Source organism: Notolabrus celidotus, chromosome 12, assembly GCF_009762535.1.
Source record: "Notolabrus celidotus isolate fNotCel1 chromosome 12, fNotCel1.pri, whole genome shotgun sequence".
Taxonomy (NCBI): domain Eukaryota; kingdom Metazoa; phylum Chordata; class Actinopteri; order Labriformes; family Labridae; genus Notolabrus; species Notolabrus celidotus.
In genome coordinates this window covers 28,758,681-28,786,596 of record NC_048283.1, presented here as the reverse complement: position 1 = coordinate 28,786,596, position 27,916 = coordinate 28,758,681, and the positions used below count along the sequence as shown (strand labels likewise).

At 41.9% G+C, this 27,916-nt stretch overlaps 2 protein-coding genes across 10 annotated transcripts in view; both read right to left on the bottom strand.

Annotated features, from left to right (window-relative positions):
* The window catches only part of grb10b (growth factor receptor-bound protein 10b), a 71,857-nt gene extending 67,271 nt beyond the window's left edge, over positions 1–4,586 (bottom strand). For 2 of the 3 annotated variants that reach the window (XM_034698592.1, XM_034698591.1), the window contains exon 1: positions 4,326–4,586. The gene's annotated coding sequence lies outside the window, so the exon portion shown is untranslated. The remainder of the gene's footprint in view (positions 1–4,325) is intronic. The other variant, XM_034698590.1, reaches the window with a different exon arrangement.
* Positions 4,587–9,858: 5,272 nt separating this feature from the next.
* cobl (cordon-bleu WH2 repeat protein) overlaps positions 9,859–27,916 on the bottom strand; it is a 71,491-nt gene continuing 53,433 nt past the window's right edge. For 4 of the 7 annotated variants that reach the window (XM_034698586.1, XM_034698583.1, XM_034698585.1 and 1 more), the window contains 10 exons: positions 26,946–27,537; positions 23,313–23,465; positions 18,491–18,800; positions 17,048–17,166; positions 16,637–16,828; positions 14,841–16,459; positions 14,512–14,745; positions 14,260–14,376; positions 11,279–11,584; positions 9,859–10,444 (listed from right to left, as the gene is read on the bottom strand). In XM_034698586.1, the coding sequence (XP_034554477.1) occupies positions 10,361–10,444; positions 11,279–11,584; positions 14,260–14,376; positions 14,512–14,745; positions 14,841–16,459; positions 16,637–16,828; positions 17,048–17,166; positions 18,491–18,800; positions 23,313–23,465; positions 26,946–27,537 (3,726 nt within the window). In that variant the 3' untranslated portion in view covers positions 9,859–10,360. The remainder of the gene's footprint in view (positions 10,445–11,278; positions 11,585–14,259; positions 14,377–14,511; positions 14,746–14,840; positions 16,460–16,636; positions 16,829–17,047; positions 17,167–18,490; positions 18,801–23,312; positions 23,466–26,945; positions 27,538–27,916) is intronic. The other 3 variants (XM_034698587.1, XM_034698588.1, XM_034698589.1) reach the window with 1 other exon arrangement.

Sequence of the window (27,916 nt, the reverse complement as noted above, 5' to 3'; positions counted from 1 at the left end):
ATAAGGACAGTGAAACAAGGAGACAGAGGCTTTCTAAAGGAAGAGACGGTTGAAGGGCACACACAAAAGGGTAGACAGATGGACAAAGACACACAGATACTGAGAACCATCAGACATATAGAAACAATAGAAAGAGAACATGAGAGCAAAGGGAAACACGGTGTACGTATAGTTTGTGTGACACATCTCTGTGCATCCACACAATATTACCTGCACCAACCCCAGCATACAGTCCCTGAGGTGTTCAGTTACCTTCAGAATAAAGGCTACATTCTTGCCTCTCACGCAGGCTTGGGTTTCAGCCACATTTGGACCAACACCTGACAGTGAGAAACTTAATCAACTACACACTGTGGTGGTTAGGTAAGTAGGCATTGCATCACCTTGGGTCACAAGTGGAAAGCGGTGAGAATCGGGTGTGTGCAGGTCCATATTTACAGTGTGGGGGAGGAGGAGGGGGAGGAATAATACCGCAAAGTTTTGGCTCTAGCAGAAGTTTAGGTGTTTAGAAATGACTCCTTACAAAGCAGAATTGATTACTCAGCAGGTTGAGTTCCTATAGCAAGAACATAAAACATGAATTGGGCTATAATGTAAGCGATAAGTGGTCACATTTGTCTTAAGTTGTGGTTGAGTAATAACTCAAACTACCTAAATGATAAGGAGCAAGCTGCAACACCAGATATGTTCAGACTGAAACAAATGTAGAACACTTTAACTGAGGAGGGAAGTCTATTCCTGTTAATCTATTCCTAATAAAGTAACTCAATACACAGTCATCCTCGAGCCATGAAACAAAAACCAGTCCCATTTTCTGCCTGACCCCTCACTGTCCAGCCTACTGTCCAGTGGCTGAAGTCACTCTGCTTTTAGATCCCGGCTGCGTCAGTCGACTGACATGAACTGCATGATGCTCCCCCAGCAGGCTTGGGTTAATGGTGTCATGACATCAGGGAGGGGGTATTAACAGTGTATAAGCCTAGACTAACCAGTGCTGAATGACTGCCGGCTGACGCAAGACCCAAAGGAATGCTGCCTAGAGCACGACCACAAGCTCCTATACCACCAATACCAGCTAACAGGATACCTCTGCCACTTCTCTTTTGGGTTAAAGGGACAACCCAAAACAGACAACCCTCATCCCTGCATACAAGCAGGGACCAGCAGAGTATCAAAGCTTCAGTGCATTTCTGTATTAATAAGTCCTTATGTTTAAAATGAGGCTCAAGTTTTAGCTTGACATCAAATCACAGCACTTCCATCAAAAACCCTGGCGTCTGAGGAGCAGAACCAAATGCATCTTAGATTCTTACGAGTTTCTCACAAGACAGAGAACACAAGTCAGAGCCCTTTTGCGAGTTGAGTATAGCTTATTGTAAGTATAATTATGTGCAATATGTGCAGTCAGCAGCCTTTTGGCAGCCTGTAGTCTTGCCGAGTTCATGCCCCGTCATGCCTGTGCTTACTGAGCATGGACTTGAAATAGCAGGACTGGTGCTGAGGGGGGTGAAAGAAACCACAGCTCAAACGGTTGCCATGTGCACAGAGATGTGACCACAACATAATTAAATGAAAGAAAGCAGGAAATAATGGGCAGGGGCAAGGGGAAAGTGAACTCCTCTTTTGGTTATGAATGGGTGAGTGTCAGAAAAATCACATGGTTGAGCAGACAGGGCTATAGCATGTTTTTGGACAGTATATAGCAGCAGTCACATGATCAGACTGCTCCATATTCACCCACACTTGAGAGGTTAACATGCAGAGGAGTGCAGGTAGCCAAGTTGAGTGGGATATCTGTGGTTGAGTAGGTTGTGTTTCACTTCAGTGACTGCAGAGAGGTTGCTGACAAGCTTTACTTGACTTCATTCTGAAGGGTATGTCAAGGTTAAACTTAAGACATACCTAATAAATAAAACAAGTGCACAGGGCTGTAACTATTCCAACAGCCATTAACAAAGAAAGTAATCTGAATCTCACATTTGGGCCCATAAAACCACCAGATGATCTAGTATTTCTCTTCTCCCTGAGGTCCTACCAATACAAATGTTCAGTATAAATCACAGGTTTCATCAAAATTTGGCCTAAATGATGAGAAAATGGAAAGTGTAGTCACACAGCTCAATACTGCTTAAACAACATGAAGTGCAACAAATAAACACTTGTGTAAGAGAGAACTATAACTTCCAGGTTTTGTTCCTTGTGTTTTCGCAATACCTGTGTTTGCCAAATGTCTCTTTTACATACAAAACAAATCCAAAGCAATTCTTTTTTGTATCACTGACAAATCTGCACCAATAGCTCCAGATCACCTGACTGCATCAGAATGGTGCAGAACCACGGATAATACCCCGAGGCCTCCGTCCAGTGGATATAGTGTAAGCATGCTAAGTAAGGAAGCATTGCTTGTTCATGTAAAATGACTTTTCTCAATGATTGTGCTAAGTTCAGATATGTATGTTGCGATATGTATATATTACGAATGCTCCTGATGCAATAATCACAAAATTGCACCTCATGTGCAGCCCAAATCATGATACAATGTCACATTGATTCTTTGGACAACTATATGATCTTTCCCGATATCACAACAACAGCTGTGATAAGATCTGGACGATTATCAGGAGCCTGCAATTGATCTAAGACGATATCATAGGCCTATCTTATAAAATAAGTGCATTTGTTTATTTTCACTGAACTCTTCTAGATTCTGGTGTTGCCACTTTTATATAAGGTAATAATAATACCAACAATATAACCTTGATACTTTCATGAACTTCTTCACCTACACTGATGTATTACTTACATGTATTGCATTAAATATCTACAATAAATAAAAATTATATACCTCTTTCAGTGCAGACAAACCCCTATATTCCAAGTATCTCCCTTTAGTATGTGCACTAACAGCTCTGTTTGGTATGCATCACCTCCAACATTTCACCATGTGCATTATTCCCTAAGTGCCTCCCTTCAGTCGAGGCCCACATTCCCAGTGAGAGCCCCCATCTGCATTCAAAACACACCGGCTGACGTCGATAGTTTCCAGAGTCATAAATTTGGCTGGTTATGCAACTTTCTGCAGAGACCACATGCAGCCAATAAAGAAATTGATTTGGAGGAGTGCCCAAATGACAGGGCAGATTAGGCTATCTATGAAGAGTTGCTTTGTCAAGACGTTTGTGCATTCATTTAGATTAGATAATGATCAGGCCCCCTCTCTCTTTCTCCCTCTCTCACACACTCATCCATTCGGTGATGTAGTAGCAGCAAATATTACAGTAAAAATACTAAACAGAGGAGTCACAGCATTTACAGTAACAATAGCTGATGTAGGTGAAGGACTGATGAGGGGTAGGAAGGCTGGGGATCATTTGAGATTTTCAAATGAAGAAAGAAACCCACATGATGAGGCCCACTTTCACCAGAGTTTTAGGACCTTTTAAACACAGTCTCTGAGGGAGCACTTCAGCTGTTTCATTGATTCTCCAGTACAGCTTAACAAGTGCACTGATAACACTTTTTACACTCAGCACAGTGATTAAAAACGTATCCCCTTTCTTGTGTTAAGCTGCATTGGCACTAAAGCTGATTCAACTACCCTCTTTACTTGGGACCCCTGGAACACACCCAAGGACCCCCTGCAGGGTCCCCGGAGCCCACTTTGGGAACCACTGCAAAAGAGCTACATGAGTAACCCTGGGAAAACGCCTCTTTTCCCTCCTCCCTCCCTCCCCACCCCCAAAGCAAATGCTGCCAAAAGGATAAGGCGATAAGGCGAGACTGGCGAAACTCTCACAGAATTTAGTTGGGGGGGGGGGGGTTCACGCGGGGAGCGTGAGTCCTGCTGGAGAGAAAGTAGGCTATGGGCCACTGTAGACTGCTGTTACGCAATTGTAAACAAGGCAAGCTGTTGGGATCAAAATAGTGTTCCCTACAGACGCGTTTGTATCACTGTAACTGTTGGGTAAGGTGCAGAAAAGCGCACGGGATATCTCTAGTCGGCACACGCTGACCCCGGAACAGTATACAGCGGAGGAAGTAGAATACAGTAAAGTCCTAAAGGTAACAGTCCTATCCGAACATTTAACTTGTCAGCAAAGTTGAATGAGCGGCCGATATATTGTCAGACATGCATAAAGGACCCCAGTACCGCGACGCGTTAGGCGCATTACGCACGTGTTCCGACCCGCAGAACAGTGTGTCATCACAACAGCACATTAAACTTTTATCACACGCGCTCCCTGCCCACTCTCCGTGGACCTTCCCTTTTTCCACCCAAACTAAAACACAAGAACAGCGTCTGTATCCGGCAACGTGTTACCTACCTTAACAGCCAGATGGAGGAGGACTACGACCGTCAGAGACAAAAACACGCAGAGTGGCAGTCAGGAGATGAAGAGGAGGTTCAGGCCACAGTGGTCAACATTCTCGGACTGGACAGCTACACAGAGGCAAAGGAGAAGAGGAGGAGGAGGAGGAGGAGGAGGAGAAGGAGGAGGAGGCGAAAACAGTGGCTGCAAAGACTGCGGGCAGCTCATCCCATGCGGCCGGGGACGACACACACACATACACGCTCACAAACACACGCGCGCACACTAAACAACCCCTCCCCTTTGGAGAAGACCACGCCCACGCGTTAGGGGTGATTAATGCGGCGTTCACGTCTTCTGGGGATAAGGGCGTGTTCAGAGGATTCCGCTTGTTTTTGAGGAGCTGTCCCACCACCGGCAGTTTGAGTTCAGTGTGCTGTTAATAAAACACGCTGTTGACTTGTTTTGAAAAACCCATCTACCGTAATTTATAAGACATTCAGAGGAGGATGCTCATTACACAGTCATTTAAATTGTGTCTCCTTTTTTTCCTTTCAACCAATGTTGCATCATATTCAGGGGCGTCGTAGTGGGGGAAAAGTGGGACTGACTACCAAGGGCCCAAGTGGGGAGGGGGGGCCTTAGTGGGCCCGAAATAAAATGTGTTTTCTACTTTGTTTTTCTTTTGTTTTGTTATAACTGCTATAAGAAAAAAGGGGAGTCTCTCCCTGTCAACTAGATTGATCGGCTCCATGAGATGCGTGTCTCATGCCTAAAGTGGGGAATTGGCGTATTTTCATAGCATCAAGTGTGGCTGAATCTGATTGAAAGCAAACTGTAGGTTTTTAGAGTTTTATTTGACTTCATGAGGTTAGATTATACCAAATAATGCTCCCTTGTTGTTATTCTACAAGTCACTTGGCTTCCAATGGTTTTGTTTAAAGAGGTAGACAGTCTGATGGTCAATATTGTGCATTTAAATTTGGAGAAATTGTAAAAAAAAAATATATATATATATAATGTATTGATATGTAGCTTAGATTTGAGTCAGTTAACCATAGTTTCAAGCCTATATTTTTGTTTAATGCAAATTAAACCAGTTTTATAGCAGCAGTGTTATATTTTGTAGGGTTGGATGTGGTGATGGGGCCCACTGAGATATCTTTTCAGGGGGTCCAGAATTCCTGGCGACGCCCCAAAACATATTATCAGGGTGGGAAACAAAGTCTGACACATGGAACAATCTGTCTAAGATTTCTTCAGTGTTTCTTCGTTAAAAAAAATACATTGTAGTACATTTTTAAAAAGCTTTAAAACACCTCGATCAGGGCAGTAACATATGTTTAACAAAAATTCAAACCTTCATTTTAAATAAATTACATCAACATAGGGACAAGCTATTTAAAAGTCAATATTCAATGTGCAATTTATACAGCTTCCATCACTTCAAATGTCACTTTAAATCATGATCATGGTCGACATTATATTCTTATCATCAAAATCCCAGTGTGGAGATTTTATCCTGATGCGAAACAGACCCAAAATAATATTGATGTCTCTTTATGACATATAAATGCAAAAGAGACCATTAAGATTGATATTTTCTATATTGTTAATATGAATCCTTCAAACTTCTGCTTCAGGGCAAGTGCAAGAGGAGACAATTTATAGCGAGCTTACATTTATCACAGCGATGATTGTCAATCTTGTGAAACATTCACCTGTTAAAAGAAATCAGGATGACTTTTCTGTATCAAAAAATGTGCATCAAAGAAATAATGAGGTACTGCTTCGTCCAAAAGTTCCTCTTAGGTGCTTTAACAAAATCAACATCATTGTAAATGATCATTTATGTTTTATGAAACAAAAAACATGTGTCTCCTCTTTGTGAATATTTAAAATGATAGAGAATCATTTTTGACTTTTTCTCCACAGAACATGTACAGTAAGAGTTTTATTAAATAGCTACATTACCTAATGTGTTACCTGGCTTTCTTTAAAGGCGTATTTGTTCAGAATAAGCCTGAATATATTTGCCTGGACTGCAACAGTTCACCAATGTGGTCACATTTTATCAATGCTCTTATAATACACCTGAAAAGCTGAAAAGTACAACACTGTTTATCAAAAGCTCTGTACTGACAAGTACAATCAGACATAAACACACCGGTGGCTGGAAGGTATTTTTCTTGCACAACTGGGGGTCAAATCTCACTGCACTAGAGTTACCTCCCCTGAACTGTTGTGTTTTTATCCCTCTGAGCCTCGTAAGACTATTACACAAGACCTGCTCATGTTTATGACCATGGAAAACATCAAGAAGGGAAGCCTTGCTTATAATTTCAATTCTTAAGAAGTAAAACTATAAACGGATTGTAAACCACCAGCAAACTATTCGTTATTTTATATGAGGATAAGCTTAAGTGAAGGGAACACAGCATGGAGGTCTTAAGTATAGTAGATCACCAGTCCAGAGCTGTTTGTTTATGTGTGTACATGTCTGGATCAGAACAACAGGGGGCTCATGCGGCGCCCCCTCAATGTGCAAACACACGCAAACAGCAGACACTGTGCAGCCATTGCATCAAACACACACGTACATACAAACACACACCACGTCAGTCATGTTCAGTGTGCAACAAAACATTCTTCCCTCTCTGGTAGCAGCACCCAGATATAAACTAAACACACATTATGTTGATTTCACCTAATCAGACATTCAGCATCACCAGGCCTTTTGTTCGTATTGATTGATCAGTTAAAAAGTAGACCCCCAAACATCAGAAAACAAAGCTAATGCTAACCCCTGCTGATAGTCGCTGTCACTCTGACCATCACTCATAAGTCAACGTCAACACTTACAAAGCTGTGTAACATAAGGGGCAGCAGTTGGTGAACTGTTTTGTCTCATAGGAACATAGATGATATCTATTGCATAGCACAAGCACTTCTGCATTTTTGTACTGCTTTTATTTTATCTGTCATGGGTTGTTTATTTGTTATGTTGATATGAAGTAAAAATCTGTTTGTTTTGTCTGTTGAAACCATTAAAACTCTAAAAATATAACATTAGTGTGCTTGTAAGTAAATCCTCTCATTAAGCGTAGTAAACACTTGTTTTTTCTCTAGTTTAAAAAGTGTAAAATATGCAACCAGATATCAAACCACCAACCTATTTGTCCTCACACTATCATATAAACAACGTATCCAAAGTGGTCTAACTCCTGTGATTACGTGACATGTTGAATGTCTTCCCTGCCCTAGCACTGCTTTTGGTACTGTTATGGCAACAAATATAAACTTACCGATAAGTTTGGTGAAGGCGTAACCAAAGCCAAACCTAAATGACTTTATTTTTGTTGTATCATGTGGTGTGATCTTCTGGTAACTCTCCATTCAGTGGTTGTTTACGTTGGCGGTATGGTTAAAATGGTTTGGAACTGTTACACAGGCACAAGCTACACACACATACACACACTCACAACAAAAATATCACTCACACCCACCCAAAAAACACCCCTCAGAGATTTGTAAGGCAGATTAAAACGGTTGGAGAGTGAGCATGAATTTTGACCCACAAAAGAGGCTGCGGTTCTGTGCAGGAATTTACAGCTCTCCCTGGATACATCAGCCAAGATCACACTCATGCACTTTCTGAATTACTCCCACTGCTAAGATTTGCTTAACATAACCCTGCATGGACGTAAAATCCCTGAAAACAAGATCATGAAAGTGCATTTTTTTTTCTGGGTAAACCTTTGAACTAAAGGAAAATAGTTATTAACAGAGTACCAATATGTTGTGATGATGGATGAGACCATATAAAGTGTTTTATGTCTTTCCACTCTCATAACATGCTCGCTGAGAGACTGAGATTTCGCAACCAGTTTGTGTAAATTCACAGTGTGTGTCAATGCGATTTTGTAACTGATGTAGGTGTTTGCATCATTCAGTAACTTCTGGGAGGAAGGTGGAGGGGCACAGTGACCGGTGTTTCAGGAGTCAGGAATGCAGGTTGAAAGTCATTTCAAGTGACCACATAGTGATGAGTCAGGACCATGAGCGGCTGCCTGGAATAGCAGCTCATCTATGGTGTAGCAGAGAGAGAGAGAGAGAGAGAGAGAGAGAGAGAGAGAGAGAGAGAGAGAGAGAGAGAGAGAGAGAGAGAGAGAGAGAGAGAGAGAGAGAGAGGCTACTGTGTATTTCATGAGGACAGCAAGGTGACCGCAGTTCTGGGAAAGGCACAGGCTCACGATGCTTTCCAGGGCAAGGTTCACACTAGCATCATAGTGAATAATGAACAGGATTTTTTGATTACAAAATCATTTATTGAATCAAAATTAGGTAGACAAAAAAAACTGTGTAACCTTCACAAAAACAATGTGCACTTAAAACTGAAAAGCATTAGCTTATAAAACTTTCACTAAACAGCTCTGAATCAAAGCTTTAAATCAAATCTCTCACGGTGAACATCTTTCTTAAACTTTACAAAAATATACAGAGCTACAATGTGCTGTAGGCTATAGTGTGAAGATGGAAAACTCCAGCAGTAAGGAAATCATCTCTTCTAGTAGAGGAAAAAAACATTACAGGAATGCTTCTGACTCTGAGGATAAAACAAAACAGTAAAACCCTTTTTTAAAGATGAAACTGAGCATAAATTAAAATAAATCTCTATAAAAGTAAGATTTTAACTCCTTTTACTCAAAATAGTTCTCAATCCACTGCAGCAAACTTTTACACCTGAATACGTATGCTTTAGGTTCACTTCTTTCTTAGCAGCTGTCAACTCTTCTCCTATCAGCTGGAGCTCCTCCAAACTGTCCTCCTACAGACGAGCAGATAAGAATACAATAACACTTTCTGACATCAAAGAAATTAATAACCTGCACTACCTTCCTTCTGTTCTCTGGTTTGCATCACAAAGCCAATACATACTGGTAGAGGCTTGTTGATATATAAACTAATCTCTTTGCTCATGGTGACATCCACCATTGATCATCTTCAAAACAGTGCTGCAACAATGTTGAAATGTCAAATAAAGAAAAGAGATTAATCTTCATAATATGATTATGTCAAACATAAAAGGCACTGTCAGTCAAATATATCTACTATACAAGTATAAGTTTCAGCAGGGCGCTGACCATGCTCCACATTGTTTTTAGATTTCAAACAGCAGCAGAAATAAACATCAGAAGCTAAAACAGGAGCACATTGAGCTAACAGGCACGTGTCAGTCACTACTCTCTTAATCTTCTGCAGAACAAAAAACTGTAGAAGTTGGCATCATGAATCAGATATGGACAAAATGACACACTTTGAAAATCAAACATCATCAATGGATCCGTCCATTGCTTTCTTAAGCGATCAACTTCTTCGTCTTCATTTGTTAAACAAACATTAAGTCGTTAAGTCTGGAAACATCATCAGATCAAAACGTATTGCACCGCACAACAAGTTTTTACAGCAAACTTCATTTACATAACACTGACGGAGCAACAGTATAAGGCATCCTTAAACTTAAAAAAAAAGATGAAAGTAGAATAAACCTTTTTAAATTTTCTTTCATTGGCACACATATGGTACAACATTCCAGTTTAAATCACTGAATTCAAGTACAGATGGCGAGATATGCTTGGATACAGCAAAGTGAAATAAAGATGGACGTAGAGTTTCTCCAGCAGAGGCAAACTGAGCAGCAACTTTTCACCTAAGACACCTTTTAACAGACAGACAGATATGTCTGGAGTTATTCTACTGAGAGCAACAATTCACCTTCCACAAAGAAATGTTTGAATAATTCCACTTTGTACACGTCTTAAAGGATGAGTGAATTAGTTAAAGCATAGCCAAACACCTTTTTGTGTTTTCAGAATTCCTTTTCTCTGAATAATTTGTTTAGGAAAAAAAAGAATGTTCTTCAAAACCTTAATGACATTTACTCAAAATGTAATCCAGTTTTCTAAAAGTCTGTTGAATTATCAATAAAATGAAAAACTGAAATTGATGTGTTTATTATTTCCTGGTTGCGTTGATGTGGCCTCCCTCTCTTACTGCTGAGGGAGTGATGAGGAGGTTGCTTGGATTGTTCCCAGTCGGCCGTTCACTTTGTGCGTCTTTGTGGGCACAGCGACCTAGTTAAAAGAGACATAACATGTCATGTTTGTAGTCCTCCACTGTGGTAATGACAGCAGTGATAGTTCATGGCATGCTGGAGAGAATATATCAGTTCTGTGGAGTCTAAGCACGTACAGAAAGAAAAAAAAGGCTGCAATGAGAAAGTTCATGAGTTCATCTGTATTTTACTTCTCTGAAATTATTTAGTCTTTGCTGTTGCTTCTGTCTGCTGCAAGTGATGCAAAACATTTTTGGTAACTCTGATTTTACGCAGCTGCTGCCCTGAAAATGAACTTCATCTTGGAGAAATATTGACAGAATACAGTATGTAAGTCAGATGAGTGTGTGAACGAGCTACAATCTGACATTTATTTTCAGTTTCCCGGCTGCTGCACCCCAGGAGAGCTTTGTTCTGCCAATGATGTCTTCCAACGAGGCGAGACGTGAGAAAGAGACCAAAGAAGAGAGAAGAAAAGTGGACACAGGTTCAAATAATATATTTTTGTTGCTGTGTCTAGCTGTCTGGCTCTGTGTTTTACTCTCCCACTCTTTGATAAAAGTATATGAGTGAGATTATGTCATTTTAAGAAATGTTGTTTTGCTCATTTTACCTCGGTTTTATCTTTGTCTCTTCACTATTTTGTGTAATTTTACCCTCACAGAGTAGATTAGAAAGATGGAGATAGGGTGCTAGTTTCCTCTGATGTTATCTGATCCAACGGGACGTGTGATGTCTAAGTGTAACTCTCTACCCTCATTATTATGCTTTCATGCAGCGACAGCAGAATTAAAAGCAACAAGGCAGCCTCTCTGCGGTGTGGAAAGATGCTGTCTATTTTCTATATGCGTACCTTTTTCAGCCTCTCAACAGCAGATCCAGAGCGAATGGCCTCCAGCATGGCCTCCCGGGCCAAGGCAGGGTTCACGAGGGCGTTCGCACTTGGATGTGTCACACTGCTCGGCTTACCCTTGGGCAAGACAGGGGGAGGGGGTGGAGGTGCAAGCATGGGTGCTGGTGGTGGAGGTGGTGGGGTGAAGACAGGAGGAGAAGTGCAAGTCAAGGAGGGAGGAGAGGGGGAGGAGGGACATTCTGCTCTCCACTCGTCCTCAGACGCCTTCCTGAACTTCTCAAGCTCATCAGCCGCCTCAGATTTAGTCTGCAGGACACAAAGGGGAGAGACAAAGGTAACTCTAGACACAAACACAGGCGGGAGGCCAGCTGCTCTCACATATGTGCATTTGAACTCATACGCATGGATGCACATGAGAGGTACCCATTACTCCAAACACATTCTTTTCTCTTCTAATCCTTTTTTAACTTTAGGGGTTTTCTATATTTATGAGATTCATGTAAACAATCTTTTTTTAAATAGGGCCAATCCGTAGTTTTACTTATTTATCCACTTTTTATTTTAGAGGAGCCTAAAGTTTTTTGAGGCAGATTTAGTCATGCAGCATTCCTGAGATTCCAGTTCTGGTAAGGAACCTCCAGAATAGAACCGCAGATGTTTCGGCGTCAGCAGCACGTCTGCCCCTTTCATTCCACATGGGTCCTTACATGACAGCAAACCACAGCTCTCAGTCCACTCGCAGAGATAGGAATAAACATTATAACTTAGTTCATGCATGGCTCAGTGAGATACTGAGCAGCAAACAATATAAGAAGCAAGTTTAGGATCTCTTCATCGTAAACATACTTTTTATGCCAAGTAAAAGTTCAATACGTACACTTTCCTTCTTTTTGTTGAATGAACTGAGAGTTTGCAGCCATGATAGCAGCTCTTTGAAGCTATCCTTAATGCTGAAGTCATGTGACACCTGAAAAAGCTGCTCCATGCGGATGTTACATTGCTAACTATCCAAGAATGCTAATATTGTTAAATTGCACTAAAGAGAAGGTGCTGCTATGGTTGGTGGGAATGTCATTATTTATGCAGGTATCTGTTGGCAAAATGAGGTGAACATTGTCTGTTTTTTTTTTATTCTGACTTGATTGTGGTGCTAAAGGAGGAGTCAGATGGTCACCGAAACCAGTAGGATCATCCTCTGGGGACTTGGAATACCTGGACCAAAATTCATGCCATAGCTGGTCTCCCACTCGACCAAAAATATCAACTTCATTGGCACTTGATCAACAAAGGCATTGGGCTTTGTCTTTGTGGTAACATGAATATCTGAGTAAAATTAGCGAGCCTTGCTAAAAGCACAAGTTAATTCTAAGAATGATCAAACGTGCACTCGTTTGAGAAGTTGTTGAAGTGGATGGTACAATCATTGTTATAAGAAACAGTTAAAGCTGGGGTTGGTAGTCAGATTTAGATACACTTTTTGTTATACTGGTTAAAATGATCTTTATGTCCAGATGGCAATCAATACATAATGTGTTTTTAAAAAAGAGAGAAAAAAAGCCGCTATCTACAGCCGGAGTAAACCTAGGAAAACACCTGCGCGTACATTTCATGTTTGTTTGTGTTTTTAACTTTCACTATGATAATGTTTTGGTGTTTTCTTACCCCTGAGTGAGACATGAGTTGACGTAGTGCAAAACACAGATGATGTGCTGAGGACCGGTTTTGAATCAGTCACCATAAATGGTCGTGAATCAGCGGCGCTCGTGCTCCGAGGGGAGGGGGGGAGGGGTTAGACGGAGTCCTGAGGAAATGCTACATTCAAATTCATGCTAGTTTTCCCTGACCACCAACCCTAGCTTTAATCCTACTTAAAGGGTAACTAAACCCTGGAGTTTCAAGGAATTGCATCTTCCCTGGAATTTCAAAAAATGCCTTCAGAACGTCAGAGTATCAACTTTGACAGCACGGGGGCGAGGAGCGAAGCCACGTAGCCTGTGAACATGCTCACAGTGGAGAGTGAGTGAAGTGACTAGCGCACTAATGCTAGCTGCGGTTAGCTCGTTCGTCCATTAAGGTATTTTTAGAGCAACACAGACTATTTTAACGTCCCGGGAGGAAGAAAGCTGCACCCAGAGTCTTGCACAGAGATAAAGTGCTGTAGCAGCCGGGGAAGTAACACAGCTGAACCGTACTGGATGAACTACGTGTGCTAAAGTCACAGTCAATATCAGGCCGTTTACCTGGTCAGCCGTTAAAAACTACATTGAAGTTGAGGAGTTTTGACCAAGCAGCAACCTCCAGTCTCAAAATATGAAGCCCATGTGGAAGTGTTATAAACTGCAATTCATTGAGCATCCACTTGAGGCTGGCTGCAGAAACATCGGAAACCACATACACACCCATTCAAAGAAGACGATCTTTGCAGCAGAAATAAACATGTTTACAGCCTGGTTAAAAAAATCGGCACACACTGTACGGGGGGTGATTTTTTTCTAACACGACGGTTCAGAAGATATTAAGATTACAAGTTTTTGCCCAAATAAGGACATGACTAACTTGACTGACAGGCGGGAACACATAGCTGTTGGCTAGGAGGCCTCGCCTCTTTACCTCACACTAAGTTTGGTTGAGTTCCGCATAACCAATATAGCTGCCAACAATGATTGGCTTCAAAACAGCACTCAGGAACATATGGGTGATGTCACGGGTACTATACGTCCATTATTTATACAGTCTATGGTTTCAACCTGTAGATGGCAGTCATTATGTACATTTCAAATACAATTTGAGGAATTTTAATACTTTATTCTCAACTGCTGGGATCAAGACCCACATTGATTAACAGCGCTACTTAATACTCATTTAAATAAGTGTTCAACTAAAAAAAAAAAAGGTGTGGGGTTTCGTTACTCTTTAATACTAATAGATACTTTTGACAGTTGTTGGGTAAAATTACACGCATAGCTAAGAGAGTCCTTTACCTTCTTCAGCCTTCCTGTGGTGCTCGGGGCTCTAAGTGCAGCCAAAAGTGCAGACCTCTCATTCTCCTCTTCAGCATATGAAGCTTTCTTGGTGCTGCTGGGACCTGCAGTGGATATCTATGGAAGAGACAAAAAGAGGGAAATATGAATTCCTTTCTTGTCTAGCCAAGAACCAACATTAACATTCTTCTGAAGCAGGGTGAAGTGCTGGTAGATTGGTACTATATGGATCTATGCTTATCCTTATCTCACCTTCTTGAGCCTCTCCCTGCCTCCACCGGTCTGAATTGCATCCATCAGGCTGCTATGGAGAGATGTGTCTTTTTCAACAGATCTGCAGATCACAGGTTTGAACTTTTTAACCGGTCCAAACAGTGTGACTGGTGAGGGCTTGGGCATCACAGCACGGTCTGTCACTGTGTCAGAAGGTTGTGGTTTCACATCAGTTGTTCGATGGTGGGTTGTCTTCATCGTGTCCCTCGTGTCCTGAAGACAAGATGAGGAGTTTTTAGCAGATATCTTAAATGATGTGTGTCCTAAAAGACCAAAAATGAAATGTTCAGAGTACCAGTTTTACTCACATGTGTCAGTCCTTGGAATACAGTCTTGGGAGCTGTGGGTGGTTTGGCAGATGAGCGTACTGGACTCCGTAGCGCTGGACTCAGGCTTCTCTGACGAACATGTTTAGTTTCATCTCTTTCATTATTGGCGGTCACGTTTATTTGGGTGGGGCCACTGGACTGAACCAGCATGTTCTTGGTTGTTTCTGTTTCCAGTGTAATGGATATTCCTTTGGTGGATCCAACACTGCTTCCAAATCCTCCCTTGTCCACTTTCACTTCTCCAAAATCTCTCTGGCTATCTGACACATACTCTGGATAGCTCATGGACCTTTTAGGACCAGGAGGGTTGAATTTAGAAGCAGATTCATTCTCTTTGTTTTCCGACAATGATGACTGTGAAGACAACTGAGGATTCACTTGGATGGAGCGTCCTGATCTCTGGAAGCCAAAAGTTTGCGTTTTCAGAGAAGTAGAGGAGTCAGGTGTGCTGGGGATGAAGCTGGGTTTAGCTGAGGTCTTCGGGGTGTATTTATTGATGGCAGATGCCACGTATTGGCTGGAGGTTCGTCTGGATGTTTTGAGAAAGGAGAGGTCTTTCTTCAGGTTTGGGAGGATCGGAGGTGGAAGCACAGGTTTAGAACTTGGCTGCTGAATGCTTTTGGACACTGAAATCTTGCTCTGCATCTCTTCTCGCTCTTCTCTTGAAACTTTGATGTCCATCACTGATTCTCTAGCTTCTTCTTTAGGAGCCTCTTTAGGCTGGGATCGCTCTGCAGGTTGATGAAATGTAAACTGAGTTGTTCTTGTGTCCTCAGCGTTAATAATCTTCACAGTCGTCTCTGCGGTTGCAGCAGGCGGACTCTTCAGGCCGTCAGTGCTCTCCTTAGCTTTGTCAATGACACCTTTGTTTGGGGGAACAGCACTGTCTTGTCTCTCATTAGAGCTCCAGAAAGCTTTGGCTTTTCCAAGAAGTGGAGACCCCTCACTGCTATTAACTCCCAACTCTGACGAACCTCCAAATTTGTTCCGGGAGATGGTGCCAGCTTTCACCATGTTTCCTTGATCGTCGATTTTAATGGCACCAACAGTTAAACTGGCAGCCGGCTCTACTGCAGCGTGCATGACGGGAGGTTTTGGAGGAACCACAGTGAAAGTGCTCATACCGAAGCGTGAAGTGACACTGCGAGTGATTTTACCATATGATGCACTTGAGCTGGAGTTATTCTGGTAAACTCTTTGCATCTCTTCCTCTCGGCTCGTAGATCTCTGAGTGGTCGGTGGAAGAACTGGTTTGTTTTCATGAAAAGATTGAGCGCTGGTTTTCACAGGATCAGGTTTGATGTCAATGTTTCTGCTGTGTTTCACAGTTTCTGCCTCAGATTTCACTGCTGACGTTCTCTCTTTATCCTTTTTGACCTTGTTGGTGTCGGTGATACTTGTTTCTTTAATTTTGATCTCTGGTGTCTTCTCGACCTTTCTGTCACCTTTAGACTTGTTCTCCTGTGACTTTGTTTGCTGCTCTGGTTCAGTCCACTGCCTAGTTTGTGCACTGCTGCTGTTATTACTGTCAGCAGCTGTACAAGCATTGTTGTTTTTGTTCTCTAGCTCAGCACTGGACTGATGACAAAATCTTGGACCTATAAAATGGTGTAAGAAAAAGTCAGTTCGAAATAAAAATTAAGACGATGTGTTTTTAACTGCAAAGTATTGAAACCACAAGTTTAAGTTCATGAAAATCCGAGGACAGAATCCTTTCAATCATTGAAAGCACTTGTCTCAGCTCTTCTATATGATCGGCTTATTGTTACTCATACCTTTGCTTCCTGTTGACTCAGTCCTGGTGAGTGACTTTGAGGTGTTTTCTACAATGTTGTGTTCAATGTCCTCCAGTATTTCATCTATGGCTGTGACTGGCACATCCATGTCCACTACAGACACAGGCACGTCGTTACTGTCTGTGGATAAGGTGTAGGAGACCTTTTCCACTGAGGGTATACCAGTGTGGGCTGCAAAAGAGGAACACATCTAGAGGTTGATGCAAAATAAATGGTACTCTGGACATTTTTTATTCGTTCATATATTTATATGACTCTATCTTATGGGAATAAGTGAGTATTAAATGTGTCAGACCTTTTATAACATCAAACAGAAGGCATTATGAAAAGCAGATTCAGATATCTGGTAGTGTGATCGCGGGAAGTGTTCTCTGTGTTCTGATCTCCCACCTGCAAGGTCTGCTTCAAAGTCTGCCAAAGTCTGATGGAGTTGGGCGGTGACGTCGTGGTCATCTTCATAGCTGCCTTTAAGCTTTCCTGTCTTTTCCTTTTGGCTGATGTCATTGTGCCTGACGTGGGACATGAACACAACGCTCAGTGACATGTGCAATCTAAAACAGAAACTGATCCACAGAGGCAGCCATACTACTTTAATCCCCATGACTCAGTAATTTTATTAACAGTTGCGACCAAGCAGCTATCATGAACTGCTCATTTGAAGGCGATGTCACATTCAACAGACTTCCCGTTACTAATCCGCCACAGAAACCAAAATACTAAAAGCAGTTCAGCAGAAGAAAAAGAAACAGATCTGGTATTTTTAAATATTTTTCCCTTATTCAGAGAGATTTTTATTTGTATTGGAGTCTGCTGGCTTTGAAACATGTAGCTGTTGGAGTATCATTGCCACAGTTCAAACTTCCTTCCCTCTCTTCAAGGGTTCAACAGAGCATTCCCATGAGTTACTGGCATATTAGCCATAACAAATTGCTACAAGAAGGCCAGACCAAATAGAATTTGTCTTCTGAGAGACTTGGACTGGTCCTCCTTTCCTCAACAGTTCTGAGAAAATGGGGTTACAGTGCTTTCCTGGAATACTGAGGAGCCAGCAGCATCAGGCCAGACCCTGGATTCATAAAGTTTGTCTGAGTCAGAGCATTTATCTGAGATGCCTGGTCTGGGCACAGTATGATACACGTTTGTCAAGAACTTAGAAGGTGAAAAGTGATCCGGGGCAGCTCTCGTTTTCCAGAACGGCCTTTGATAAAGGGCCGAAAACCACAAGTATGGAAACTCAGAGCTGAAGTTTGAGGGTGCCAGCTCTGGCTCAAACTCAAATATAACACATGACAGGGTCTGCTCTTGGTTATAACGGCTGGAACAGTTCAAACTGTGGAGAAACTTGGTTGTTGGCTGAAGAAGAGATGGATCACTCTCCAGGTGAAAACATGGGTGTCATTCTGAACCTGAGCGTTCCATGTAAGTAAACCAATAATGTTTTCAACGCAGGCATTAGTTAGTGGATAAGCTGCATCGAATGAACACGAAGGTGAATGAAATATTTTGCTTTCCAAGAATCAATGATCTATTTTAGTTTATTCAAAAATAAAAGATGACAACTGTGGGAAGATTTGAGGTCGAATATGGGTAGGAGCTAGCAAGAAGCAAATAATATACCAAAGAGATGAAAGATAAAGACAGACACTGTGAGTTATTCAGTCTTCTGTTGGGGCCAGTAAAGATGTCTTAATGTGCCTCACATCTATCTTGATTGCCAAAGATAAAAAATAAGGCAAATGCAAACATTTAGTAAATGCTTGTCAGCTTCATTTGCATTCCCTCCCTCACTTCAGTCCCTCCACTGCTCCCATGTTTCCATGACTCTGTCTTTACCTGTGTCTTGATCCCCAGGTGGCACACCCCTCATCGCTGTCACTGGAATTGTCCCGCACTGGTCCCAGCAGTCTCTCCCCTCTGCCTCCACTACTTCCATCCAGGGACAAACTCCCGTCAGGGGATGTGGGTTGGGTGTCTGATGGGGAGCTGATCATGCCCGAGTCCTCGCCCTCGGCCATACCCTCAGCGTAACCCTGGTCAGGCAGGCTGCTGCCACCGCTGCTGCTGCCCAGAGACATAGTCTCCTCCTCGGGTGCTTCTGGTTTCTGGCTGCTGGCTATTGCGCTCTGCATGGAGTGTAGCCATGCTGAGAGAAGATAGAAAAATATGAGCATCATTATTGGGTGTTATCACAGTGCTTTCAGATGTTAGCAGTAACTACAGCAGCCAAGTCGAAGGGTTTCCAATGGCCTATGGATGCACAGAATAAAATGTACTCATGCCATGCATTAACATGAAGAAACATGTGCCTTATAACTTTAAGCAAAATTATAAAAATACTGGAAAAAACAACACAACAAATCTTGAGGACTTTGAAAAAGCAGCACAAGACACAAAGTGAGAACAAAGAGCACAACTTGCAAGAAAAGAGAAAAACAGAGGACTTACTGAAGTGTTTAAATTAGTTTTAACATTCAATTGTACACAACACTCACACAAACCAGAAAACACAAGCCAAATTTAAAAACGCAGGCTTGAAGTGGAACCACTTGTGGCTTGATAAAACAGCATTAATGATGTGTGGGTGCACTCATTGTAAACAAAGCCTTTTAATTAGATTTGCACGGTGCTCTTTTTGGTTCAAGTGAAAGACAGTATTGCTTTATACCCTCTCATCTCTTGAGTACAGTCATGCTCTGGTCAGTCCCGTGGGCTTTGGGGAATTCACTTAGTCTGCCACTGAACTCATTGAACTCCAGGCCCAAAGAATAAAAATTAATGTCTCGTTTGTTATTCTTTTGGATCGTCCGGGCAGCATGCACAGAGCTGGAAATCAACATCTTTAAAAATGAGTTTAACAGTGAGTGACCCTGTTTTAAATACCAGGTGTCTGTGAGTGTGTGCATGCATTCAGACATGATTTGTGCTTCAATATGTCTTCATGTGTGTGTGTGTGTGTGTGTGTGTATGTGTCTGTGTGTGTGTCCGTCCGTGTGTGGACTGGGCCTGGCAGTTTTGGGCCCGGTCCTAATGGTGTGGAGGGAACAGTCAGTTCCAGGAGATGTGGTGATGACTCACAGGGCTGTCCTCCCAGCTCCTTCCCAGCAACAGCTTAGTCATGCCAGCTACAGCCACAATCAACACACACTGATACACACACAGCGGCACAGAGATGCACAGACAAGTGCTCGTCTACTGTCTCATGCTCTAATTTGTTTGCAAATGTTTAATAAACACACAAGTAAACATCCACTCACTCTATGACTTCCTCCTCAATACGATCTGCGTGCATGCTTCAGTTAAAGTCAAATAAAGCATGTCCACAGCAAATCAATGCAGGGGTGTGTTAGCCAAAAGTCAAACCATGGCAGTACATCCACAAACCAAACCCAAATCCTTGAGTCTTGATCCAGTCTTCAACTGTTTAATGGATAAACTTCCAAACATGCATCCTGTTCTAAAGTCACAACACAGATCAGCTTTACAGAAAGGAGTTCATGTAATCTGTGATCAACTCCACCGGCTCATCAGTTCATCCTCCCTAGGTATGCCTCATATTTGCACCATAACTCAATTTCTTAGAATTTTCAGAGGATAAATTTAATTTGACATAAAAATTGGATTAGTGCAAATTGTAATCAGATCTGCTTTGCACATTACTGCAACCGGAGCCAGAAATCTGAACCATAATCATCTCAGAAATGTAAAATTCACTGGTTCTGTGGAACAACAATAGTAGCATTCAGCTAGAACAGATAAAGTCATATGATTTAAACAAGGACGTCAATCCTTCAACATAGTTAATGCAAAGAATCTTCAGGAGAGAATTCAGAGACCTCTGCAAAAATATGTTTTTCTCTGGTTGCACTATTCAAAGGTTTGTGTTTGAGCAAAATGAACTCTGTTGTCTTGTGGTACACAACATTTCTACTAACTTTAAAATAAAATATCCTTTTTCAGGTCTTTCATTTGGAGAAATCAGAGATCAGACTGAAAATGATACAAAGAAAAGTCAAGTTCATATTCATATTCAAACAGCATGCCAATGTTTTCACTTAGGAAGAGTTCAGGAATCAATACATGGTGGAATATCTGATTTTTATTTACAGCTCTCGTTCATCCGAGCATGCTCAACACCAACTTTTCTGTTGGGTGATATGACACTCTACTATTCAGTTCGGCTATGATTGATGCTTGTCAGACAATCACCAAATCGGTACCTCATTTAGTGGAATGGGGTGTGCATGTGTAGTGGGGTTGTACTACTCAGTCCAGGACTCCAACTCAAGTCCTGATTTTTAGGACTCGTGACTTGACTTGGACTCTGCCACTGATGACTCAGATTTGTACTCAGGACTTGAGATGAGACAAGAGTCAGACTCAAAGGATGGAGAGGAAGACTCCGACTTATTTATGGATAAAGGCTGTTTTATTATTTTGTTCTATTTCTGTATGAGGCTTTAATCATTCATTCTGTTTCAGAGCAGAGGCCTGCATGTGTCTGTCTTTATCAGAGACAGTTACTGCCAGGATGCTGAAAGAGGTGCCATAAATCAGGCGCTTTGCTCTCAAAGATTTTACAGCACACTTAAACAAGAGCAGTGCAACTTGTCTGGTTTGTAAAAGAACTATTGAGGAGAGGACGGGGGAGAGCTCAAACTTGAACAGAAGTCTGTTCAAGATGAACTCTGAAAAGGAAGTCCGGTGCTTAAGTCACCCTACTTGGTGACTTGCACTTGACTCGGACTTGAACACTGAGGACTTAATGTTTGGTGACTCAACTACAAAACTTCTTCTGTGAAATTCAACAGACACTGAAACAGAACTGCTCCCATGCATTCAAAGATGTTAAGTCAAGGAAATGTTTGGAGTGGCCTCTTAAGTTTCTTTTCTGGAGGCGTACATACATAATGTATTTTTTAACATTTAGTGGTGAAGCAGTGCTCGAAATCGTAAACATTTTGTGCCTCTTGGCAAAATCTTGTCCTCTGTACTTTCAGTTTTCAGCCAGGGATTGAAATAAAACATTCAGCTTTGCTCTGGATCCAAACAGTTTACCCCTTTTCACATAGGACGTCCCAACAGATGGGTCAAATTGGACTCAATCAATAATGTTAATACAAGCATTGTATTTGTGTAACTATAATCCTTTCATGATAAAGATAATAAAAAAGTGCCACAAAAAATCCCCATATAAAGCTGTGTCTTTCTATTCTCTAGGTAAGCTGCGTTTACTTTAGTAAGAGCTCTTTTATTTCTGACATTTGTCTTCAGACGCGACTTTCTAAAAGCAAAGTGTCATTGATAGATCACCCTTTCTATAAATGTACAAAAAGCAGCATGCATTTCAGGTCTAAGGTTTCTAAATCAGGCCACAACACCAGACAAACACACGCCGCCCAACTATCGATCCACAGATATCACATCACCAGAATATTGGCTGATGGATATCACATGACCTGGCCTCATAGCCTCCTTTCAGCATGTCAGTCATCAATCACTGTAACCGATCCGTCCAGGGTTTAGCTCATCTGTCACTGTATAGTCTTCTGACCACATTCTGTACGTCCACTTTTAACTCCACTCTCATCTCATGCCTTATCAATAACAACCAGTGGATCAAGTTGAAATGCAAAACCACCAACAGTATGTACATACGTTTGTAAAAAACAAAAAAAGGAGAGAGAAAGAGAGGGAGAGAAGGCACAGCATCAAGATTGAACATGGAGAGGATGACTTGCTTTAACTTGGAGCATTTTGTGTCTTTAACAAAATTAAATCCAAAGCATCACGAGCATTATGACGCCAAGTGAAAGCAAGTAACAGAAAAGATTTGATCAAAGTAATGATAGCAAAGAGTTCTTGAAAACAATTACAAGAGAACAGAATGAACAGTAAAAAATGTCTTTAACAAATGAAATAAGGATGTGAGCATCAGAGAGAGGTCCAGCAGAGGAGGGCAGGGACAAAACAAAGGGGGGACTGAGGATTTCTGGAAGCAGGAAGAGTGAAGACTTCAGGAGTGTTTGGAGCGCAGACGCACAGGCCCGCAGCAGTACACTACAAAAAGCAGGGTGCAGGGTGGAGGGGAGAGGAGGAAAGAACAGAGGAGGTTTGAGATGGCTAATTCATGAATGATGCACATGATGGAGACAGCAAAGAAAAAAGCATCCAGAGAAAAACCTGAAGGTAAAGAAGAGTCAAGAGTACATGTACAGAAAACTAAACATACGGTTCAACATCACTCAACATTGTCTTCCATTATATTCTATCTAATATACCAGCATGTACTGTTTAAAGGGCACTCTTGTTGATTGGTGTTGACCCCAGCCCTGACCTCTTGGACTCAGAAGAAATAACATGGCTTACAGGCTGACATTTATAGATATGAAGCACCTTGACCTCACATGGGACCAGTATCACTTAACAGCTCAGCTGCACAGGTCGCTGATGGAGATATGGAAAGCATGTGAGGACAGAGGGCAGAATTAACATCAACACACACACATGCACACAGAAAGGTTTGGCACTTAAGGAGAGCTGCAGGAAAACAATTTCTGGAGGAGAAAAATGAAACAAGTTACGAAACAGGAGGGAAGCTTTTGGGAAAGAAAAGACGAGTGTGAGAAAAGGGAGAGGCAGTCCATCTGGAACCTACACTGGGGAGCTGCTTCCTCCACAGGACTCTCTGGTGGGATGCTTTCTGTGGGCGCAATGAGAGGGGGGGACGGGGTAGTGGGGGGGACAAGCTGGGGTGACTCCGAGGCGGTGTAGCGACGGGGTTTGGGTGGCACCGGTCGTTCAAAGGATCCTGTAAAACAAACAGCATGCAGGCAGGGACTGATGGTCATGTTTGGAAGAATTGGGAGCATGAGACAAAAATCTTTCATGCAAACCTCTTATCAAACAGTGAGAGACACAAAAATCATCATTTAATCTCCATGATCTGTGTTTTTTATTTTTTCTGGCAATCTCTGTGTTTTTGTGCTACACTTGTTATTCAGACAGAGGCGTCTTTATCCTTGGGCTTTCTGCTGATGAAGTTTGAGTTTCTGTGGGTAGAAACTCTTCCTTTGTCTGCTGAGCCATGAAGGTCATCACTGCTGGAGTCATGTAAGCTACTTGACTGTTTACAGTACATTCATATCTGAGTGTTTACCACTGCTGCTGTGGAATTTCACAACTTAATATGAAGTGTGGCCTAACTTTGGCAACAAAGGCCTGCAGAGCGAAGAAATACTTGTATGAATCTGTTTAAAGATGTTCGGTTTATGGCTTCATAGACTATTGTAAGCATAAGAGCTATAGTTTATAATGATCAGTGATGATAAGGATGTTGATATTCAAATGTTGCAGTGATTACTGTTTAAAGAGTAAGGCTAAAGAGTTTTTTTTTATCATCCATAAACACTATCATTCCAAGAAAAATGAATTGACTCAAATGACCTGAATAAAAAATGGCGGCCTATACAAGAGGCGCTGAGATTTGATGTAAAGAGTATCTGAATAAAGACGTGCAACATAAGAAGACCTTCATACATGAAATACTGGAGACGGATGATGCTAAATGAAGTGAAGACTGACAAAATCAATCTGGATAACATATTAGGTCGAAGGGGCAAAAGCTTTAAAACTATTGTAAACAGCGAGGGTGAAATATAGCAACTCAGTGTCCTTAAAACAGCAGCTATGCATCAGAGTGCTGAGTCTTAGTCAGCAGGTGCTGTCAATGTGCTGCTTTTTCTGTTTACTCCGTTGTCAACAACAGGAAGGAAGTGAAACAGCATGCAGGGCTCAGATGATAAACAACAACATCATAACCTTGACAGCTTTGGAGCACACACACACATTCACACTCACAAATACACACACACACAAACAGAGAGACAAACACAGAAGTGATAAAAATGCATCCTCTAGTTTTATCCTTCGTACCCAAAAATGACTGATGCCAACTCTCGACAGTTCCACTTTAATATTTCTGTCGCTCTGCATTTATCTTAAAGGGCGGCCTGTTTAAGAACACATGAATACACTCTGCATGCATGTATTAGGTCCTCTGCTAAATGACACAGTCTCAAAAGCAGTAACGTTTTATCGCTTTGCGAATTTCAATTAAAATGCATGTTACTCTGACCTATCTGTGAAAATGTACACATTACATACACCACCAGTCAAAAGTTTGGACACACCTTCTCATTCAATGTTTTTTATTTATTTTAATTATTTTCAACATTGTAGAATAATACTGAAGACATCAGAACTATGAAATAATCTGGTTTTGCCATAATATGGATTACAACATTAGTCAAATAGGGCTATCCATTTTGTACTAACCCTACATCTGAACAACACAACTGATGGTCTCAAACACATTAAGAAGGCAAGTCATTCTACAAATGAACTCTTGACAAGGCTCATGTTAATTAGAAACCATTCCAGGAGACCACTTCATGAAGCAGACTGAGAGAATACCAAGAGTTTGCAAAGCTGTCATGAAGGAAAAAGGGGGCTACTTTACAGAATCTAAAATACAAAACATATTCTGATTTGTTTAACACTTTATTGTTCATTAGATAATTCCATATATTTTCTTTCATAGTTTTGATGTCTTCAGCTTTAATCTACAGTGTTTAAAATAATTAAAATAAATACGAACCCTTGAATGAGAAGGTGTGTCCAAACTTTTGATTGGTGATGTATATATATTTTTAAATGTTGGAGCTGTTTTGTTGTGGTTTCACTTTAACTGACTAGTTTGCAGCTCTAACTCTGTTCCTGTTGAATCTGACATCTTTATCACAAAGCTTTGCAAAGCAAACGACAAACAGTTTACATTTCGACATGCACATCAACTTCTCTCAGATGAAAGAGGCTACAATTAACCTCCATAAATTAAAGACTAAATCAAACCTATTGAAATGACAGACTGACTTAAACCTAATAAACGCAGTGTGTACATTTCAGTCTGTGCCTGTTCATGCGTACGAGGGCACCACCCTATACTGTACTCTATTGGGTGTAGCTGTCTGGCCCTAATGTGTGCACCAGCTGTTTACTCACTTCCAAAACTTGAACCGTTCATTTCTGTAAAAGTGAAGAAAATCTAGTTTCTGGTCATAAGAGAAGTGACCGTGAAAGTGCATGAAGAGGAAAAGGACTGCTGGAGAGGAAGAAGCTGTCTGAATAAAAGTATTTCACTATAAATCCATGTGTTAGACGTTTCAGAGGAAAAATTATTGATGACCCTTCAGCTATCTGTTATATCCTGACTAAAGCACCAACCTCCTCATACTTCATCCTCTCGCTTCCTTTTATCTGCCTGTCCATCATTCTCCTCTCCTTAAACCCCCCTAGTCCCCTTGTTTCCACCTTGCCTCCCTGTCATCCAGCTGCCAAAACCTTCCCATGCTCTTTCCTCTGAACTCTATTCTGCTACCGTCACCTTTCTCATCCCTTCTCTGAGGTCTGTGGCTCTCTCATCTCTGCCCGTCAGACACGACGGCCTGCTCGTTGCAATCTCTCGTTGCTACAGGGAAAAAGATCGAGGTTATATAAAGATCAATACGAGGCCAGCAAAAGTTCAAGTAGATTCTGTTTAAATCTATGATGGATCCGTCTGTCTTTGCATCTGCCAGCTTTGAAGGTTGATGCAAGCAGTTGCATGCATATCAGAGAGAGAGAAGGAGAGAGAGAGACAGAGAGAGAGAGAGAGAGAGAGAGAGAGAGAGAGAGAGAGAGAGAGAGAGAGGGGGATGGAGAGAGTGAAAGAGGAAAAAGGAGAGAGAGATAAGAAAGTAAGGGATTGATAAGCGTAGGCGAAAGACAAGGACTGTATTGTCTCATGAGTTATGATGAAAACCAGATCCTCTAGTTTATGCACTTCAGCCATGACGAGTACACACACACTCTCTCTTAAACACACACACACTCTCTCTCACACACACACACTTTCACCAGGTTACGTGCGTCACTCTTGACAGTTTAAGTTTCAGATGTTGCAGCAGTGTGACAGTTCAGCTCTTCAGGGCAGACATTCAGTCACTTTCTAAAAAGGTAAAGAAAGCTCTACAGGCAACATCAGACTGTCACACAACTCTAACTCACTGAGAGTTTACCATGGCTGAGAGAGTTCACAGATCAACAGCTAACTTTCATTTCTTTAATGAGTAGAGATAGATTGTGTACTCTAATGTGGAATATGCCAGATGCTTTAAGTCAAGATTAAGTTCTGAGTAAGTGTAGAAGATGCTGGTCTTTGAGTGTCATGTGTCATTTTGTAGACATTTACCCATTGCGCTGTGTCTCTGGTTCTCAACTTCATCCAGTTTCAGGTTAAGGGCCGACTCAGTCTCCGACCTGGAGCTGCTGGCTGACGTAGTGTCTTGATTGACTTTGACACTGCTGATCTTTTCTGATTCCTCCATCTTCTTACTGGAGCTTTTAGCAGAGTGCTGGACCCTTGCCGACCCGCTGGCTGTGCTGCTGGTGAGGGTGCTGGCCTGGTCAAAGTCAGGGTCTGAGTCATCGAGGCTGTGGCTGAGTTCTGAGCTTGAATCCTGGATGGGCAGGCTGTCTGTGGTGCTGCTGCTCGGGGTCGGGGAGCTGGGGGTTGGGGTTACGGCATCCACAGGTAGAGGCGGTTCTGCTGTTTTCGGGGGGGCTGGTTTCACTGTTTGTGTTACCACGGTAGAAGAAGAGATTGTAGTTGACTGTACCACTTTAGTATGGAAGACTGGGGTTGGTTTTTCAGAGGCAGGGCTGTCAGGGGTGGGAGCTGCAGAGGGTGAAGAGTCCTCAGAGCCTGGGGTGATGGAGGACGGAGTGGGAGGAGGGGCTGGAGCCTTTCTTTTCCTCTGCTGGCTTTCTGAGCCGAGGCCCATCTGATGGAAGAGAAAGAGAAGCAATGGAGAGACAGTAGAAAGTTAATTAATGTGAGCACCTTGTGCATGTGTGTGCATGTGTGTGTGGTCTGAGCATAAATCAGCCTGTCTTCCAGGACTGACGCAGAGTTTACAACTGAGTAATTAAATCAAGTGAAGTTCTGGCAGGCGTCTGAGTCCTCGAAACCATCAGGGTGCCAACATTCCTTTCAAATTGTCCTACAACATGACATATAACGTCTGGCAGTGATACAGTGTTGCAGTGATATTGTGATAGCACATACTGAAACTGTTTGTGTATTTTACTGTATTTTTTCTACCATTCTTCAAAGAGACTTTATTCAAAGGTTACGCTGTCCAGCTGAATTACTTCAAAACT